This window comes from Vicia villosa, linkage group LG1 (genome assembly GCF_029867415.1).
Source record: "Vicia villosa cultivar HV-30 ecotype Madison, WI linkage group LG1, Vvil1.0, whole genome shotgun sequence".
Taxonomy (NCBI): domain Eukaryota; kingdom Viridiplantae; phylum Streptophyta; class Magnoliopsida; order Fabales; family Fabaceae; genus Vicia; species Vicia villosa.
This window is the reverse complement of record NC_081180.1, coordinates 82,961,205-82,979,538: the sequence shown is the minus strand read 5'-3', so window position 1 is coordinate 82,979,538 and position 18,334 is coordinate 82,961,205. Positions and strand designations below refer to the sequence as shown.

At 35.7% G+C, this 18,334-nt stretch overlaps 1 protein-coding gene across 1 annotated transcript; it reads left to right on the top strand.

Annotated features, from left to right (window-relative positions):
- Positions 1 to 11,432: 11,432 nt before the first annotated feature.
- Positions 11,433 to 17,145, top strand: LOC131610936 (uncharacterized). The gene is made up of 7 exons (XM_058883033.1): positions 11,433 to 11,891; positions 12,136 to 12,285; positions 14,844 to 14,936; positions 15,010 to 15,144; positions 15,292 to 15,483; positions 15,566 to 16,113; positions 16,404 to 17,145. Exons 1-7 carry the CDS (start codon positions 11,441 to 11,443, stop codon positions 17,016 to 17,018), a joined length of 2,184 nt encoding a protein of 727 aa, XP_058739016.1. The 5' UTR covers positions 11,433 to 11,440; the 3' UTR covers positions 17,019 to 17,145.
- Positions 17,146 to 18,334: the final 1,189 nt, after the last annotated feature.

Below are 18,334 nucleotides of genomic sequence, written 5' to 3'. Positions count from 1 at the left end.
TCAATTTTACTATACCATGCTCTAGGGGCTTTTTTCAACCCATAGAGAGCTTTCTTCAACTTGTAAACTTTTTTTTCTTGGCATTTAGTCACAAAGCCTTGAGGTTGCTGCACATATACCTCTTCTTTTAATTCTCCATTCAGGAAAGCTGACTTCACATCAAGTTGGTACAGGTTCCACCCTTTCTGAGCTGCTAATGCAATAACTGTTCGTACAGTATCCAATCTTGTAACTGGGGCAAAAGTTTCACTATAGTAAATTTCAGGCTGTTGTGCACAGCCTTTTTTACTACCAATCTAGCCTTGGCTCTTTGAATTGACCCATGTGGATTGTGATTCAAATTGTACACTGATAACACGAAAATGTATCACATATTTGGCTTTATTTACATATATTATTTCCTATTTTATCTTAATTTTGTTGCTTTATGTCGGTATTATGCTGGTATATTCATTGTTTTAGGTTTTATGTTCGTTTTGAGGACTATTTGTGAAAAGGAGAAGAAATGGAGCTAAATCCACTACTACTTATGCTTAAAGGATGAAAAAGGGGTGCTGAAGTAAGAAATGGGTGCAAAGAAGACCCAATTGTGCAAAGATGCAAGCCCAATCCACGAAGATAGAGGGAGATGCCCATCTCCAAATTTAGACCCCCGTCTCCAAACTGAGACCCCCGTCTCCGAAGTTTAGATGCCCATCTCCAAAGTTGGAGACCCCCGTCTCCAAAGGCCCAAAGCCCACAAATGACCACGTCACAAATGGAGACGCCCGTCTCCACCTCTCCACTATTTTCTCCACTTCTTTCTCACACAAGGCGCACGTCTCCAACCCTCCCTAAAAAAGCTCCACTTGAGACGCACGTCTCAAGTCTGTTTGCCTAGTCTTCCTGAAGAAGTGGAGAAGTGCGTCTCCCAAGTCTGCGTCAGAAGGTGCTATATTCACGGAACGAAACTGCCTACGCTCAGCTATAAAAGGAGACTGATACTTTAGTTTCCAGGGTCCGAGTTTTTCAGCAAGGATCAACATTTTAGTTTTAAGCTTTCGTATTATTTTTATTCCAGTATTTTATTTCCAGCAATTATTTTCTATCCCGTTCATCTTTTCTCACAACAATTTCTCCACCGGAAATTGTTGTGAACCTTTTACTGGATCTAACCTTACGTTAGATTATAGTATTTTATTTCCTTGTTTTTATAATTATTTGATCGAAGAATTTATCGAAGAACAATCCAACCGATTTGTGGTGGAGGTTCGAGTACTTGAAGATCTAAAGATTTATTCCAGAATAATTTTATTCAGGTTTATTATTTACCGCCTTTATTTATATTTATTTGCATGATATATTATATGCCAATTAATATGCCTATTATTATGAACCGAATTTATTTATGCATGTTTAACCATATTAATATGTCTGGCTAATTTATTTAGATGTCGGTATGTAAAGTAATTTAACCGTAGGGATCCGAAATAAATTGGCTTAATTATATTTTATTAAATGTCACTTGTTTTTGGTTTGTATGTCTAATTTAATTAGTAAGTCTTAAAACCAATAGAGCGAAAGTTTGAGGGGTTAAGACGGTCAAAGGTTAAAATCAATAGAGCGAAAGTTTGAGATCTTTAACTGGATAGTAGGCATAGGACATTAGTTTTAAGGATGGCGAGAGCGTATTAAAACTAATTAGAACTTATTTATTTTCAAAAAATGTTTTTACACCCGCGCGGGATGGCGAAAGCGTACGTTAGGGATATTAGCATGTTCCGAGTCAACAGAGCGAGAGTTTGAGATTAGGAGATTTAAATAGATAACGACTTCATAAAACAAGCATTTTATTAATTATGTTGTTTTCAAAAAGCTTTTCTAAATCTAATGGGATGGCGAAAGCGTACATTACGAGTTAGGATAGTAGTCTAAATCAACAGAGCGACACTTTGAGAGGAGGACTTTTAATCAATAGAATTAATAAAGATCTTTAATTGAATTAACACCATAGCCAATGGACCTTCGGATCACCTAAGTTAGATGAAATACATACTGATATCTGTTTGTTATTATATTTTATTTAGATTTAGGACTTTAGTTTCCCCATTTATAAAAGAAACCCAAATATCATTAGCCTTAGCTTTACATAGTAACTTTAGATAACGGTAGGTCGATTTATAGTCCCTGTGGATTCGATATCTTTTAAAACTACACGACACGACTGTGCACTTGCAGTTATCCCGACTAATAGACACGCAAAGTCGCGATCAAGTTTTTGGCGCCGTTGCCGGGGACTATTCAAGTCGATATCGTAACTCTTTTAGTTACACCGTAGAGACTAAGGCATTTTTTATTTTGTTTTCATTTACTACTATGTATCACCCAAACTTTTTCTACAACTCCCAACAACAGTATTTCGAGGGATACCAAGAATCCCATAAATCAAACCTCGAAATACTGTTGGAAAATTTCAAAGCGTCACAAACTCATTTTCACCCAAATCACCTCTGCAACTCCCAATCTCAACATTTCGAGGAACCACAAGAAACCTACAATCCAAACCTCGAAACATTAATTGGGGATTACAATTCGACATTAGCTTATCCTCAATCGAATTCCCTTTACAACTATCAATCCCAACATTTTGAGGAGTCGCAAGAATTTTATTCCAACCAAACCTTTCCTCAACCGAATTTCCTCTACGATCACCACAACCAATATTTTGAGGAATCACCAGAATCCCATAAATCCGACCTCGAAATAATAATGGAAAATTTTAATGAAACATCTATGATGACAAGGAACTTTGTGGAAACACAAAATGCGACGCCAACCTACTTCGAGGAACCACAAGAATCCTATAACTCTAACCTTGAAGCATTAATAGAGGATTCCAATGCAACGCAAACTTATCATCAACCAAATTTCCTCTACGATCACCATGCCCAACATTTTGAGGAGTCTAAAGGTTATCCTAAATCCAACCTCGAAATCATAATGGAGGAATTCATTGAAGCACAAACTCTCTCTAGGCTAGAATCTATTATGACGAAGCACCTTGAGGAAACACAAAACGCAACGCTAACTCCCTTTGAAGAAACTCAAGAATCCCATAATTTTAACTTTGAAACATCAATGGAGGATCCCTACGAGACGCTAACTCACTCTAGATTAGAAGCCATGATGGAGCACTTTGTAGAGACACAAATTGTTCAAAACCAAGAGTTTATTAAACAAAGTCATCAAAACAATGAAACCCTTAGGCAACTGACCAATATGGTTGAGTCCCTCGCGACCCACAACATGACATTAGAGACTCAAATCTCCCAACTTGAACAAAACCTTCTAGGACCCTTCCTTGAGGAACATGTGGATGTTGAAACAACCATTAGTGAAAAACAAATTGAAATTCCTGAGGAGAGTGATAATGATATTGAGGAGAGTGATTATGAGATTGAGGAGAGTGATAATGTGGTTGAAGAGATTTCTAGTAAGAAAAGAGTGGAGATTCAGAAAAATCCACCAACACCATCTGAAAGGGAGGTTGTAGAGGAGATAGAGAAGGAAGCACCTATTGTTATTCCTCTTCTCTATTCCCAACTGATTCCTTTCCCGCAAAGTTTTATGGAAGCTAAAGTAGACTCCAAATCCATAATGTATGTGAAGATATTGGAAAATATCCACACTAATGCACCTTTATTTGAAGTCTTGCATAAAAAGAGAAATTTAGACGACCATGAAACTAAGAATATCGCTAGTGATAAGAGGGTAAGGTTAATCTTTGAGGTGGTGGATAATATCACTAAGCCCGAACTTGAAAAGCTGATACTTAGGATCGATCCAGAATCGCCACCACGATTTCAAAAGAATGAACCACCCCACAGAAGAAAGAAAAGAAAAGGTGAGGGATATGTGAGATGGCTTGATAAATGGCCATGGAAAACGAGGTTTTCTAAAAGTTCAACCGAGGAGTCTTTCTCGAAAGAAACACCTTGAGTGCTTGCACTCTTAAACCGTCGAGCTATCGACATTAAACAAAGCGCTGTGTGGGAGGCAACCCACGAGTTTTCAGTTTAATGTTTTCCTTTTATCGTTTGAACTTGAAGATAATAAAGATATGGATCTCTTGTCACGTCTCAACCATTTCTAGGCGAAAAATCTATAGACGATCATCTCAAAGATGAGCTGGTCTCCACGCACATTCCAACGAATGTTGCTGCTGGTGGTGACACTGTTGATGAGCATGATAGGAGAAGGTATTTCCTCCGGACGCGGAGCGGATTTGGTCGTGATAGCCCACCGGTAGCATCCATATAGGTTCTGTCTTTTCTTCTCCACCTTGGATTGAAACATTGAGGATAATGTTTGGTTTAAGTGTGGGGGAGAAGCTTTACCGCTTTCATTTATTGCTTTATTGTTTTCTAGTTATGTTGTCAAGTCTTTATATATGATTTTTGTTGTTATCGAATGTCCCCAAAATTTGAAAATTTTAACCTCCAACAAAAATTTGAATTTTGACGTATGGCATACACACTCTGAAAGTATAGAGGTTGTCACACTTTAGGCATTGTTAGAAAGACTTGGAGATGTTTCAACAACATCGATACCATCCTGACACCCTAAACCCCCTCATTATGTGATATCAATTTGGATGCCCATTATGTCGAGACCTTAGGCTCAAATTTCAAAGTAGCTCTTAAGTAGTTTATATTAGCAGTCGGCACCATCTTAAGCACAAACTACGTAGGGAGTCGATGAATATAAGTGAATGATCCTGTTTTTAATAAATGTTTTAATTGAAAAATAACCTTTTAAGTTAGGTGACCCTCACCCGGTCGTTTAGCCCAATGGTTGTTACGCCTATAAGGATTTAATAATTAGCACCCACTGTTGGTTGGCCTAGAGGTCACTGGTACTGGGCTTGGTAGGGTGGACTACGGTCTGATCCCCCGCAACCGCAGTTGGGAAATATGGGGCTTCGCCATTTAAAAAACCAGAACCCCGTGCTAAAGAAAAGAAAAGGATCATAGTCGCTAACCGATTTCCCTACTATGTGCGTGTACGGATAACGGGCTTAATGTGATTGCGCTAGAATGAAAAGAGTGAAAGGAAAAACGAGAGATATAGGTTGAGTTATAATGGCATAATTCGAATTGGTTTGTATAATAAGGGAGTTTTTGAACATTGTGTCGTTACGGTATCCTTGGTGTTGATATCTATTTCCTATCGATGTAACATTTGCCTTACAAAAATATTATTAGGAGTCGTGTCATGCCCTTGTTTCGAATCGAGCTTAACTATTTCTTTTACCGTGTGGTTGATTGCTTGAGGACAAGCAATGGTTTAAGTGTGGGGGTATTTGATAACACGAAAATGTATCACATATTTGGCTTTATTTACATATATTATTTCCCTATTTTATCTTAATTTTGTTGCTTTATGTCGGTATTATGCTGGTATATTCATTGTTTTAGGTTTTATGTTCGTTTTGAGGACTATTTGTGAAAAGGAGAAGAAATGGAGCTAAATCCACTACTATTTATGCTTAAAGGATGAAAAATGGGTGCTGAAGTAAGAAATGGGTGCAAAGAAGACCCAATTGTGCAAAGATGCAAGCCCAATCCACGAAGATAGAGGGAGATGCCCATCTCCAAATGGAGACCCCCGTCTCCAAAATGAGACCCCCGTCTCCAAAGTTGAGATGCCCATCTCCAAAGTTGGAGACCCCCGTCTCCAAAGGCCCAAAGCCCACAAATGACCACGTCACAAATGGAGACGCCCGTCTCCACCTCTCCACTATTTTCTCCACTTCTTTCTCACACAAGGCGCACGTCTCCAACCCTCCCTAAAAAAGCTCCACTTGAGACGCACGTCTCAAGTCTGTTTGCCTAGTCTTCCTGAAGAAGTGGAGACGTGCGTCTCCCAAGTCTGCGTCAGAAGGTGCTATATTCACGGAACGAAACTGCCTACGCTCAGCTATAAAAGGAGACTGATACTTCAGTTTCCAGGGTCCGAGTTTTTCAGCAAGGATCAACATTTTAGTTTTAAGCTTTCGTATTATTTTTATTCCAGTATTTTATTTCCAGCAATTATTTTCTATCCCGTTCATCTTTTCTCACAACAATTTCTCCACCGGAAATTGTTGTGAACCTTTTACTGGATCTAACCTTACGTTAGATCATAGTATTTTATTTCCTTGTTTTTATAATTATTTGATCGAAGAATTTATCGAAGAACAATCCAACCGATTTGTGGTGGAGGTTCGAGTACTTGAAGATCTAAAGATTTATTCCAGATTAATTTTATTCAGGTTTATTATTTACCGCCTTTATTTATATTTATTTGCATGATATATTATATGCCAATTAATATGCCTATTATTATGAACCGAATATATTTATGCATGTTTAACCATATTTATATGTCTGGCTAATTTATTTAGATGTCGGTATGTAAAGTAATTTAACCGTAGAGATTTGAAATAAATTGGCTTAATTATGTTTTATTAAATGTCACTTGTTTTTGGTTTGTATGTCTAATTTAATTAGTAAGTCTTAAAACCAATAGAGCGAAAGTTTAAGGGGTTAAGACGGTCAAAGGTTAAAATCAATAGAGCGACAGTTTGAGATCTTTAACTGGATAGTAGGCATAGGACATTAGTTTTAAGGATGGCGAAAGCGTATTAAAACTAATTAGAACTTATTTATTTTCAAAAAATGTTTTTACACCCGCGCGGGATGGCGAAAGCGTACGTTAGGGATATTAGCATGTTCCGAGTCAATAGAGCGAGAGTTTGAGATTAGGTGATTTAAATAAATAACGACTTCATAAAACAAGCATTTTATTAATTATGTTGTTTTCAAAAAGCTTTTCTAAATCTAATGGGATGGCGAAAGCGTACATTACGAGTTAGGATAGTAGTCTAAATCAACAGAGCGACAGTTTGAGAGGAGGACTTTTAATCAATAAAATTAATAAAGATCTTTAATTGAATTAACACCATAGCCAATGGACCTTCGGATCACCTAAGTTAGATGAAATACATACTGATATCTGTTTGTTATTATATTTTATTTAGATTTAGGACTTTAGTTTCCCCATTTATAAAAGAAACCCAAATATCATTAGCCTTAGCTTTACATAGTAACTTTAGATAACGGTAGGTCGATTTATAGTCCCTGTGGATTCGATATATTTTAAAACTACACGACACGACTGTGCACTTGCAGTTATCCCGACTAATAGACACGCAAAGTCGCGATCATACACCCACTTTACTCTAATAGCTTCTTTGTCATTTGACTTTTCAAATAGTTGTCATGTTTTGTTTTTCTCAATGGCATTTATCTCTTCTTGCATCGCATTCCTCCAAACATCTTCTTTGATTGCTTCATCAAAATTTTCTGGTTCCACAACACAATAGTTGCATCTTGAATAAATATCGCTCAAATCCTTCAATTTTATTGAAGTTGAGCTGGGAGATGATGAACTTGAACTTGGTGAACTTGGAGAGGATGAGGAACTTGGTGTACATGGAGCTGGTTGCTCATTCTCAATTGCTGAATTTTGTTGTTGTAATATGATTGCAGGGATTGTTTTCTCCTTCATTTTGTCTTCTTCCCAATTCCAAGAAGCATTCTCATCAAATACAACATCCCGACTAATGATCACCTTGTTTGTCTTCAAGTTGTAAAGTTTATAGCCCTTTGACATGGAACTATAGCAAATAAAGACACATCTTTCACTTGTTTCTTCCAGCTTTGTCCTCTTTTGTTTTGGAATTTGAGCATAGCAAACACATCCAAAAAATTAAAGATGGTTCACCGACGGTGTTCTTCCACTCCAAGCTTCAAACCGATTCTTTTTCCATACGGCCTTTGTTGGACACCTGTTCATCAAATACACAGCAGTGTTAACGGCCCCGGGCCAAAAGGTTTTAGGTAAGCCTTTCTTAAGTAGCATAGATTTCCCTATCTCCGTCACAGTTTGGTTCTTTCTTTCAGATACACCATTTTGTTGAGGTGTATATCCTACAGTGAGCTGTCTTTCAACACCTTCATCTTCACAAAATTTGTGAAATTCATTTAAGGTGTACTCCTTTCCTCGATCACTTCTCAGCATCTTTATAAATCTTCCACTTTGTTTTTCAACTAATGCTTTGAATTTCTTAAAGATTACAAACGCTTCAGATTTTTGTCTCATGAAATATACCCAAGTCATGCGGGTAAAGTCTTCAATAAACAAGATAAAGTACCTTTTTTTGCCATGAGACAAAGTATTCATAGGATCACACACATCTGTGTGTACAAGTTCCAACACTTGTTTGGCTCTCCATGCACGTTCCTTTGGAAATGATTGCCGGTGGTGTTTTCCAATAACACGTCTTTCACACACACACACACACACACACACACCAGATTTTCCTTCGATTCTTGGCAGCCCATACACCTTCTTCTTTTGATAGAGTAACTTGAGACTTTCGTAATTCAAATGCCCAAGTCTCCTGTGCCATAAACACGAGTCATTCTCTTCTCTGGCCATCGTGCTTACATTTTTCTCATAGTTGAAAGATAGTGGAAAGCTCCTGTTGCTAGTCATCTTCACAACGGCAACACTTCTTCTTTCTGAGTAAAAAATTATGCACCCTCTATTCTCAAAGTTTAGAGAATAGCCATGCTCCAGATGTTGTCCAATGCTAAGCAAATTTTCTTCTAACTTAGGCACATAAAGCGTGTCATGTATGACTTTGCTTCCTTGCTTCGTGGTGACTCCAATGCTTCCTTTCCCTTTCACTTTGACATGTTCTCCATTGCCCAATTTATCATTTGAGCCAAATGATGAATCAATCTTTATAAATGCTTCCTTTTGTCCGGTCATATGGTTGCTACAGCTGTTGTCCAAATACCAAACATTTTTATCTTCTTCATGCAATGCTTTTTGACAAGCAAAAAGCGAATTTCCTTCATCAGATTCTCCTTCTGCATACGAAGCATGTTGTTGATTTGAAAGACGACAATCCTTTTGAAGGTGCCTGAATCTCTTGCAATTGTGGTATTGCAGTTTGCCTTTGTTCCAACAGTCCTTCTCGTCATGAGTGTCGCTGCTACAAATTTTGCACCATTTATTTGATGCTTCATTCCATCTTCCGCCATTTGCGCCTCTTCCATATTTGCCACGATGGTTTCGACCTCTGCCCCTGCCTCTTCCAAATCTGCTACGTGAGTTTTGACCTCTGCCTCTGGCTATTCCAAATCTGCCACCTCTAGAAGACTCACCTCTAGTTTGTATTTGGGGCTTATTTTCACCATTGTTGGGCTGAATGTTGAGTTTAGATTCAAAGGCACTCTCAATTGATTTTTCAGAATAACGTAACATCCTTTGCTCGTAGGATCTCAAAGACCCCATCAACCCTTGAACAGTCAAGGTTGATAGATCCTTGGTTTCTTCTATCACACCCACCATTGGGTCAAATCTTACTGTCAAACTAATCAGAATTTTGTCAACAATTCTGCGATCTTCTATCGTATCACCATGTGACTTCATCTGATTCACCAACTCGGAGAGTCTGTTGAAGTACTCATTCAGGCTCTCGTTCTCCTTCATCCTTTCATTTTCATAATCTCTCTTAAGAGATTGAAGCTTCACCGTTCGCACCTTTGAGTCTCTTTTGAAATCTTGTTGTAGGATACTCAAGGCTTCTTTTAATGTTTTAGCTCTCCTAATCCTTGGGAAAATGGATAGAGAGACTCTTCTTTGAATCATTCCGAGAACTCCAGCATCTGTGATCTTCTTCTTCTTCAACTCTTCAAGCCGTTGGCTTGATTCTTCAGCTTTTTCTTTTGATTTTTCAGCCTCCGTTGGTACCGGTTCTTCATATCCGTTTTTGACATACTCTAGAACATCCAAAGATGTGAATAGAGTCTCCATTTTAACAGCCCAAAAATCATAGTTCTCTCTTTCAAATAGAGGAACTTTGACATTGTTGTAAGTTGCAGAATGATTGTTTGTGGAAGCCATAACTTTTGTTGTTTTTGCTGCAACTGCAAGGATCTACAGCTCTGATACCACTCTATTGGTGGTATTATATAGGTGGTATGTGATAAATTATGGTGTTGCAGTATTCTGCAGAGGAAACTAGATTTAGTCACTTTTTGCACTATACTTCCACTAGTGGAAGATATGCTTTAAAACTGCACAAGACACTTTTCTCACTATACTTCCACTGGTGGAAGATATGCTTTAAAACTGCACAGGACACTTTTCTCGCTATACTTCCACTGGTGGAAGATATGCTTTAAAACTGCTATTTTATTGAATTCACCACCAACTGCTATATCTTTCTTAGCATTACAAAGCCTTTATATAGGCTTGAATCAAAACTGACATAGAATACAATAAGATGAAAATTAAGATGAGGACTCTTGGTTTTCTCAATCTTAATGTTACAACTCTAACATAACTCTAAATAAAGACAATAATTAGAATTTGATGGTTGCAGTTCTCTCATAATTCTTACTAAAGCCAGTGGTGGGTACAACACATTAATTTTAACAAAATTTGCTCAGCTAAAATATACGAGAAATATCCATGTAGTGTTCAAGACTTCTGATTTGTACTTCATATGTAGGATTCTACTCGTGGAGAGATATTAGAAGCCTTATATTAGGCTAAAGAAAAAATATATAAAAGAAGGTAATTAGCTTTTGCTTAAGCATGAGTCTCACTCAGAACAGAAGTGAACATTTTGTGAACTATTGCACTTTGCTTTTCTCATGATATGATTTGTCTCACTCACTTCAAAAGCAAAATTGAAAAAAGGAATACAATATTTCTAATTAACTTGAAAAATGAAAATTAAAGTTGAAAACACACACTTGATATTTAATTTGGAAATGATTGACGTGCATGTCCAACCATTCCGTATCAAGTATTGTGCTTTATAGTGCTGGATTCTACACAACGTGATATTAGAAGCCTTATATTAGGCTAATGTTAAAAAAAGAATGTAGCTTTTACTTTAGACCAACGTAAAATATAAAAGAAGGTACTTAGTAGCTTTTGGTTTAGCTTGATTCTCACTCAGCAGTCAGCACCGAACATATTGTTCTTTACTTTTGGCATCATATTATATGTTTGTTACACACTTGAAAGCTGCAAAGTTGAAAAAAGGAATACAAATATTACTAAGTGACACTCCAAATGTGATACTCGTGTATGCTCGATGTTTTTCCAAAGTATCAGATTCATTTCTTTTCCTATATAAGACAATTAGGCTTGCACTAGTACCTTGCAGCAACACTCATTCATTGTGCATTTCAATCTTGAGAAATGGAAGATTACCAAGGTAAGTCTAAACTTTCATTATATACTAACACTCAATAGCTTCTCCACATTTTGTTATTCATTAACGCAAGTTGTAAAATGAAATTATGTAGTTACGATGTTTCAAGACCTAGTAATGGAAGGGAAATGGGATGATGTAATCGAAAAATACCAAGAAGATAGTAATTATCACAATATATTACTCGAGAGAAGAGGAACAGCGTTACACGTGGCAATAAACAGTTGGCGCAATGATGTACTAAAAAGTCTTGTTGAAGCAATATTAGAATTTGGTGATCAAAGTAGTTTGAAAATTGTGAATGACAGAGGTGCTACTCCTCTTCACCTTGCAGCGCAGATAGGATACACAAATGCATGTGAAATTATAATTGGAAAAGAGGGTCAAAGGAAACCTTTAGTTCAAGTGAAAGATGAAAATGGAGAAACACCACTTTTTTGGGCTGTACGTGCACGTCACATATCAGTGTTTGTTTACCTACGACAGTTTTATCCTCTTGACCTCAATATTGCTATCGATAAGCATAATACTAGCATCCTTCATGTTGCCATCTCCAAAGAAATGTTTGGTCAGTTTTTTAATCTTTTTCTTTATTTATTTACTTATTTATTCTAGAGATGTGGAGAGAAAAAGACTAGTTCTTCCTTAGATCCTAGAGGATGAGTTTATCCTCCTTGAATCCCTTTCTGAGTTTATTAAATAAGCTGATATTGGAAATTCATAACAAATTTATACTATATTAGATAATAATTTTGAACATTGCATCTTGTCAATAATAATAATAATAATAATCTACGTTTCTTGTTTAATAGATTGGGCGATTATAATAATATGTTACTACAGAGGTCTTATCTCTATGAATGACAAGAATGGAAATACACCCCTTGGAATTCTCGCTACTAAGACATCAGCCTTCAAGAGTGAATGTCGTCTCTCATGGTGGAAGCAAATTTTATACTACTGTAAGTTACACATACTTATGTATATTATAAATAATGATTTTAAATTATTATTTTACTCAGTATTTCAAATGTCAAAATTCATTCCTTGTTTAAAGTTTGAACTCAAATGCGGAAAAAAAAAACTAATCAGGTGCAAGGGATGAGTCACCAATAAAAGAGAAAAATTACCCACCAATTACACTACGAGAAAAAAGAGAAAAATTACATAATATGACGGGCAACAACCTTTTTACATAATATGACGGGCAACACCCAATAAAAGAGAAAAATTACCCACCAATTACACTACGAGAAAAAAGAAATAGGATCTTTACAAAATTCATAAAAGTAATAATTGGGATGAATAATTTTGTCAAAAAAAGACCACTTGCAAGCCAAAATCTTTATGTTCCAAACCGTGTCGTTTAAACTCCATCCTTCTTCCCGGAAACACACCCTGTTCCTTAACAATCATAACGACCAAGAAGTGGCAAGCCAAACCACATCCATCTTACTAATCTTCATATTGTGAACTCGGAAAAAGAAATGTCAATCCATAAAACTTGACAAACATTCCTCCTCCAAACTATCCAATTTACCCACCCAAAGAGCAATTTCGGCATCATCCAAAAAATCCGCGGAAATCCCGAAATCCCCCCACTTCTAACTACCATCAATCCATCCTCCCATCGCCCCAACCGAAACCCCTTTAAGACGAGAAGCTTCAAATAACTCCGGAAAAGCATTCTTCAAAGACTCTTCGCCCAACCAAATAGATTCCCAAAAAGGTGTTATGTACCCATTATGAACATCAAAGCAACAACATTTAACAATACGATCTCTATAATAATCTTTCCCAGTATGAACAATGTCCCTCCACCAATTAGAAAGAGAAGAATTTTTTGTGCAATTTCCTTCACTATAAACATGGGAAGATAAATCCCTATATCGGGCCTTCAATATTCTAAACCAAAGTGAATTATTCCCTTGAAGAATCCTCCATCTCCACTTGTTTAGAAGTGCTAAATTAAAAGTCGGAATGCTCTTTACCCCCAACCCTCCGTTTTCAAAAGGTAGATTAACGTTTTTCCAACTCGCACAGTGAATCTTTCTTTTTTCATCCACCCCCTCCCCCCACAAGAGATTTTTTTTAATAAGCAATTATATAAGAAATTGCACTAGGGGTGCAACCCTTACAACAAGAACACTATAAAGAGTTGAAACAATTTAAAGGTAATTTATACCAATCATAAAAAGGGGTCCTAGAAGTAGAATTACTACTACCCAACCATCTCCAAGAAAAAAACAAAATGTTGGAGATTACCGTTTCAAAACTAAACGTTACATTCTCAAAGATAATGGCATTCCTCATCAACCAAATACACCAAATTAAAGCTAACCAAATTGAATTTAATTTAGCTCTAATGTTGTGTTTCTTCACCTTTTGTTGAATGCAACCGAAGCTTTAGAACTCTTCCAAGTTGAACTCCAAGTCGTTTCCCAACCACTTGAAAATTTACTCCCAAACCGCTTTCGAAACATTGCAATGAAAGAAGATGTGTTCCCAAGATTCCGGGTGATTGGAGCAAAAGACACAATCAAGAGAATCGAGATTCGACACTCCTTTATGAAGCAAAAGGTCTTTCAAAGGGATTCGATCAACAAAGAATCTCCAAGAAAAAATATGGACTTTTTTCGGTACCTTAGTCTTCCACATTGTTATCAACAACTTAATAGTATTGATTGGTCAAGCATAGTCTTTGGCGTTAGAAACCAAGCTAGACACACTTGCAACCGAAAAAACACCGGAAGGATTTAGTTCCAACGAAAAACATCATGCTCCGTATTAGTTGGACTAATGCTCTCCAAAGACTCTTTTAATTCCCTCAATTGAAGAGCTATATCCAAGATGGTGTCATTTTGGACGGAATGGGAGGAAAACGAGTTCAAGATGTCCAAACCATCAAGGCCGAAGAGGGCATTGACATTCCAAGAGAAAGCACCTTCGCTCCAAGAAATGACATCACTAACCTTGCAAAGTTTATTGGTTGAGAGGTCGAGCAAATGTGGAAACAATCGCGAATAGATTTCAAAAGAGTGATCCTACCTTCCAAATTAAGAAACCGATTCTTCCAACCTCCCAATCTTTTCTTCAATTTTTATAGAGTAGGATTCCACGTTGCCTCCTTCCTTGGATCTTGCCTAATAGGAATACCAAGAAACAGAAAGTTGCTATCCTCTACTTTACAAGAGAGAAATTTCACCGCCGCTTCCATAAAAGAATTACTAATATTTATTCCAATCAACTTACTCTTGTGATAATTGATGCCAAGACCCGAAACATTTTCAAATGCTCTAAGATCGCCTTTATTGCCCATACATGCTTTCAAGGCCCTTCCCCCACAATTAAAGTGTCATCCGCAAATTGTCACAAATCCACCCAACAAGATATCTCACAAGCCCCGCGAGTCCTTCCGCCACTAAAACATAAATGACATTTTCTAGCATTATTTTTTACTTTTTGATCAAATTTCATGAAAAAAATATTTAATGTTGTTGTCGAAATTTTTGTGTAAAAGGTATTCCTATAAGCCTCTACGACGGGAAAAATGAAATGGAATTGCATTTAAAGAATGCTATATCGGAAGAAGAAAGAAAAAGTGGACCCATTGGTATGCTTCCAAAGAACTAGCTCTTATGATAACTTTTCCATTATTATTTACTAAAGAGATGTCAATATTGCAGTGAGATTTGGAGATGCCGAGATGATAGTCGACATGGAATCATTAGAAAACACAAATAGAATACAACTTTCTAATACTCAATTATGTATTGGCAATCTAAAGTTAGTATTCATATGGCCATTCATGTCACTATTGGGTATGTGTATTGAACACTTCTAAATTTAATTTTACATGCTTTGATTTAAGTGTACATTTAAAGTACACAAGTGAGATAAATGTTGGATGTATAAGTTTGTTTCCACAACTCATCAATAAGTGCTCTTCTGCTTGATTAATTTTGAAGATTTACATGCAATAAAGGCTATTAAGAAGAAGCACATATATGGCCGTTGGATCTTGGACGAATATATGAAATCAGTTACTTTGGAATACATGGGTGGTGGGGATAATCCAACAGGATACATAGAATATCATGGAATAATGGAAGATAACTTTCTAAATTTTTATGAGTTTATCAAGCGCGCACGGGATGAAGGTAAATAAAAATAAGTACAAAAAATTAATAAAGATAACGAAATGATTAAAATCTAAAGAATTTAATTATTTGTATATTTCAGGAAGTGCCTCAATGCAAGAGACAAAAGAATACAAAGAAATGGAAATTTTAGGAAATATTGATGTAACAAATACAACATTTTTTGCAGCAAAAAAAATATCAACAGAAGAAATTATGGAAGTGCTTAATTCTAATATACAAATTACATTTGATAAGAAAGATATGTTACTTGTTGCACAAAAGAATAATAAAAAGGAATCATCAGAAGAGGAAAGTTCAGCAAAAAATCCACCCTTTTTGATTGCATCAAGTTTTGGAATAGTTGAGATGATGGCCTTTCTTCTATTTAGTATAAGTAGCGTGGTCTTTGAGACTAACACTAAGAATGAAAATGCATTGCTTTTGGCAGTAAAGAATAGGAAACCACGTGTTGTTCGATGGATGGTAAAGGTATTTAATAAAGAAGCCTTTGATATCCTAAGCTTACAAGTTAATAATAACGGGGATACCATGTTACACTTGGCAGCATATACATCATTCGAGAGAAAAAATACTTGGAAGATATCTGGTGCTGTCATGCAAATGACATTGGAGATCAAGTGGTATGAGGTACGTTTATATTTTAATAAGAATGTACTTTGAGGGTGTGTAAGGTGGGCTACGACAAAGAGCCCAAAATTTCCCGAGGTTAAACTACGGCTAAATATGGTCTCATGCAATTTGTCATAGTTAAACCATGGTTAAATAGGATCTCTCATTGTTTTGTCATGGCTAAGTCGTGGATAACCTACACAGAGCCCGTAAAACATTAAGAGAGTCTTATGTTTAATTATTTCTTACGAATATATATTTTTATGTAACTTTATTAAAGTATTGTTAACATATATTTTCTGGTACAGTATATTAAAAACCTAGTACCAGAGCATTTCAATATTTTAGCCAATAAGAAAGGAAAAATTCCAAGTGAAATCTTTGAGGAGCAACACACAGAACTTCTAAAAGAAAATGTTGATTGGTTGAAAAACACAACAGAGTCATACTCAGTTGTAGCAGCTCTCATTGCTGGTGTCGCCTTTGCGACATCAGGTAGTGTACCTGGTGGCAATCAACCAACAGGAGAACCAGCATTAAAAGGACAACATGGATTTGAAGTATTTGCTATAACTTCATTGATTGGACTTTACTTCTCTGTCAGTGCACTCATCATGTTCCTTTCTATTCTCACTTCAAGAAAAGAAGTCGAACAATTTCGTCTAAACTTGCCAATGAAGCTTCTTTTCGGATTGAGTTCTCTCTTCGTATCCATTGTTTCCATGTTTGTTTCTTTTTGTGCTGGACATTTCTTCGTGCTCACAGATAAATATACAAACGAAGGTGTCTTGTTCTATTTATATATTTCCATTTGTTTGCCAGTCATATTCTTTGCAGCTGTGCAGTTTCATTTGATCGTTGATCTTTTTAAAATTATTTTGATAAAGTCTCCACCAGAGCCTATTAAGGGTTTTCTTCAGTAGAGGTGTTTGTTTTGATGTATTTTTATGTGAATTGAAACTAATGTGTTTGGTTTGTACTTGATTAATGTATTTTTTCTAAAGTTGAGTACTCTTCTGAATGTAGTGTGAATTGACTCTCTTGTATAACTATAATGTGTGAAAATGATGACATTAATTTTCAACTTCTTCCCATGTAATTTCTCATACACTATTCATATTATTAAAATGTTCGCGTATTCTTATGATTACGTTAATTAGTTGTTATTATAAAAGTATTAAATTATTTGTTGTATAAAGTTGTCATATATAATAATAAGTAATATTATTGTAATATTGTTTTTACTCATATTATAAAGTATTCATTTAATTTATTCGTAAAATATCAACTTATTATATTAAAGTAGTCAGTATAAATAAAATATTTATAAATTTATTAAAAATATTACTAAAATATAAATAATATTATTGTAATATAATTTATACTTATGCATGGGTGCAGTTACCGTGCATAGATAAAAATCTATGCACCGTGCATAGATTATTATGGACCCATGGATCATTAGATCAAATTCTAAATATCAATTGTTATTACTCAATACTCAATATTCACCACTCAATACTCAATAATGGATTAAAAATAGGATCCAATGAATTAGGTTGACTTATGCATGGTGCATAAGGAAAATCCTTATGCATATTAGCCAAAGCCCTTATGCATTTTCAAGTAATTTATTAATTAATATAAATGTATATTACTTAATATTACAATTTCTATTTATTCGAAAAAACCCATCTTTCATTTCATGCTTCACTAACAAACTTTAACTTCAACAAAAATAACATTTATCTTTGTTGGAATAGGGTTTTTATCTCATTTGGGTGGCGAGGTAATTTAGGGTATCATGAAAAATGCACTACTTTTTCGTCAGATCTATTTCAACTAATATAAAAAGTGACAATAGTCATGAGTTCGATTGCAAACAACAATATTTTCAAAATGACGTGTTGGAATGAAAACCATACTTTTTCCCTTGGCAGGAATGAAAATTAAGTTACAAGCCGCAAAGCATGAAATTACTGCTACAAATTGTCATACCCCAAAATTTACTCGATATAATCCACATCTTCTAATTTACTAAGGGTGTTGAAAAAAATTAAGAGCCATAGGGTTTAATATATCTATTATTAAACTCGACCTCTTATAAAATTCCCTTATAAATCGGTTGAAATAAAATAGGGGTTTGAATAGCAAGTATTTTTGGGATCCAAATAATGGGCCCAATTATTACACAAAAAAGTTCTATCATTTTTGGGATGTTATTTGTGTTTCACTAACA

Coding starts and splice junctions, on each gene's coding strand:
- LOC131610936 (XM_058883033.1), top strand. CDS start 11,441: ATGGAAGGGAAATGGGATGATGTAATCGAAAAATACCAAGAAGATAGT. Junction 12,286..14,843: donor GAAGCAAATTTTATACTACT/GTAAGTTACACA, acceptor TTTGTGTAAAAG/GTATTCCTATAAGCCTCTAC. Junction 14,937..15,009: donor AAGAAAAAGTGGACCCATTG/GTATGCTTCCAA, acceptor TCAATATTGCAG/TGAGATTTGGAGATGCCGAG.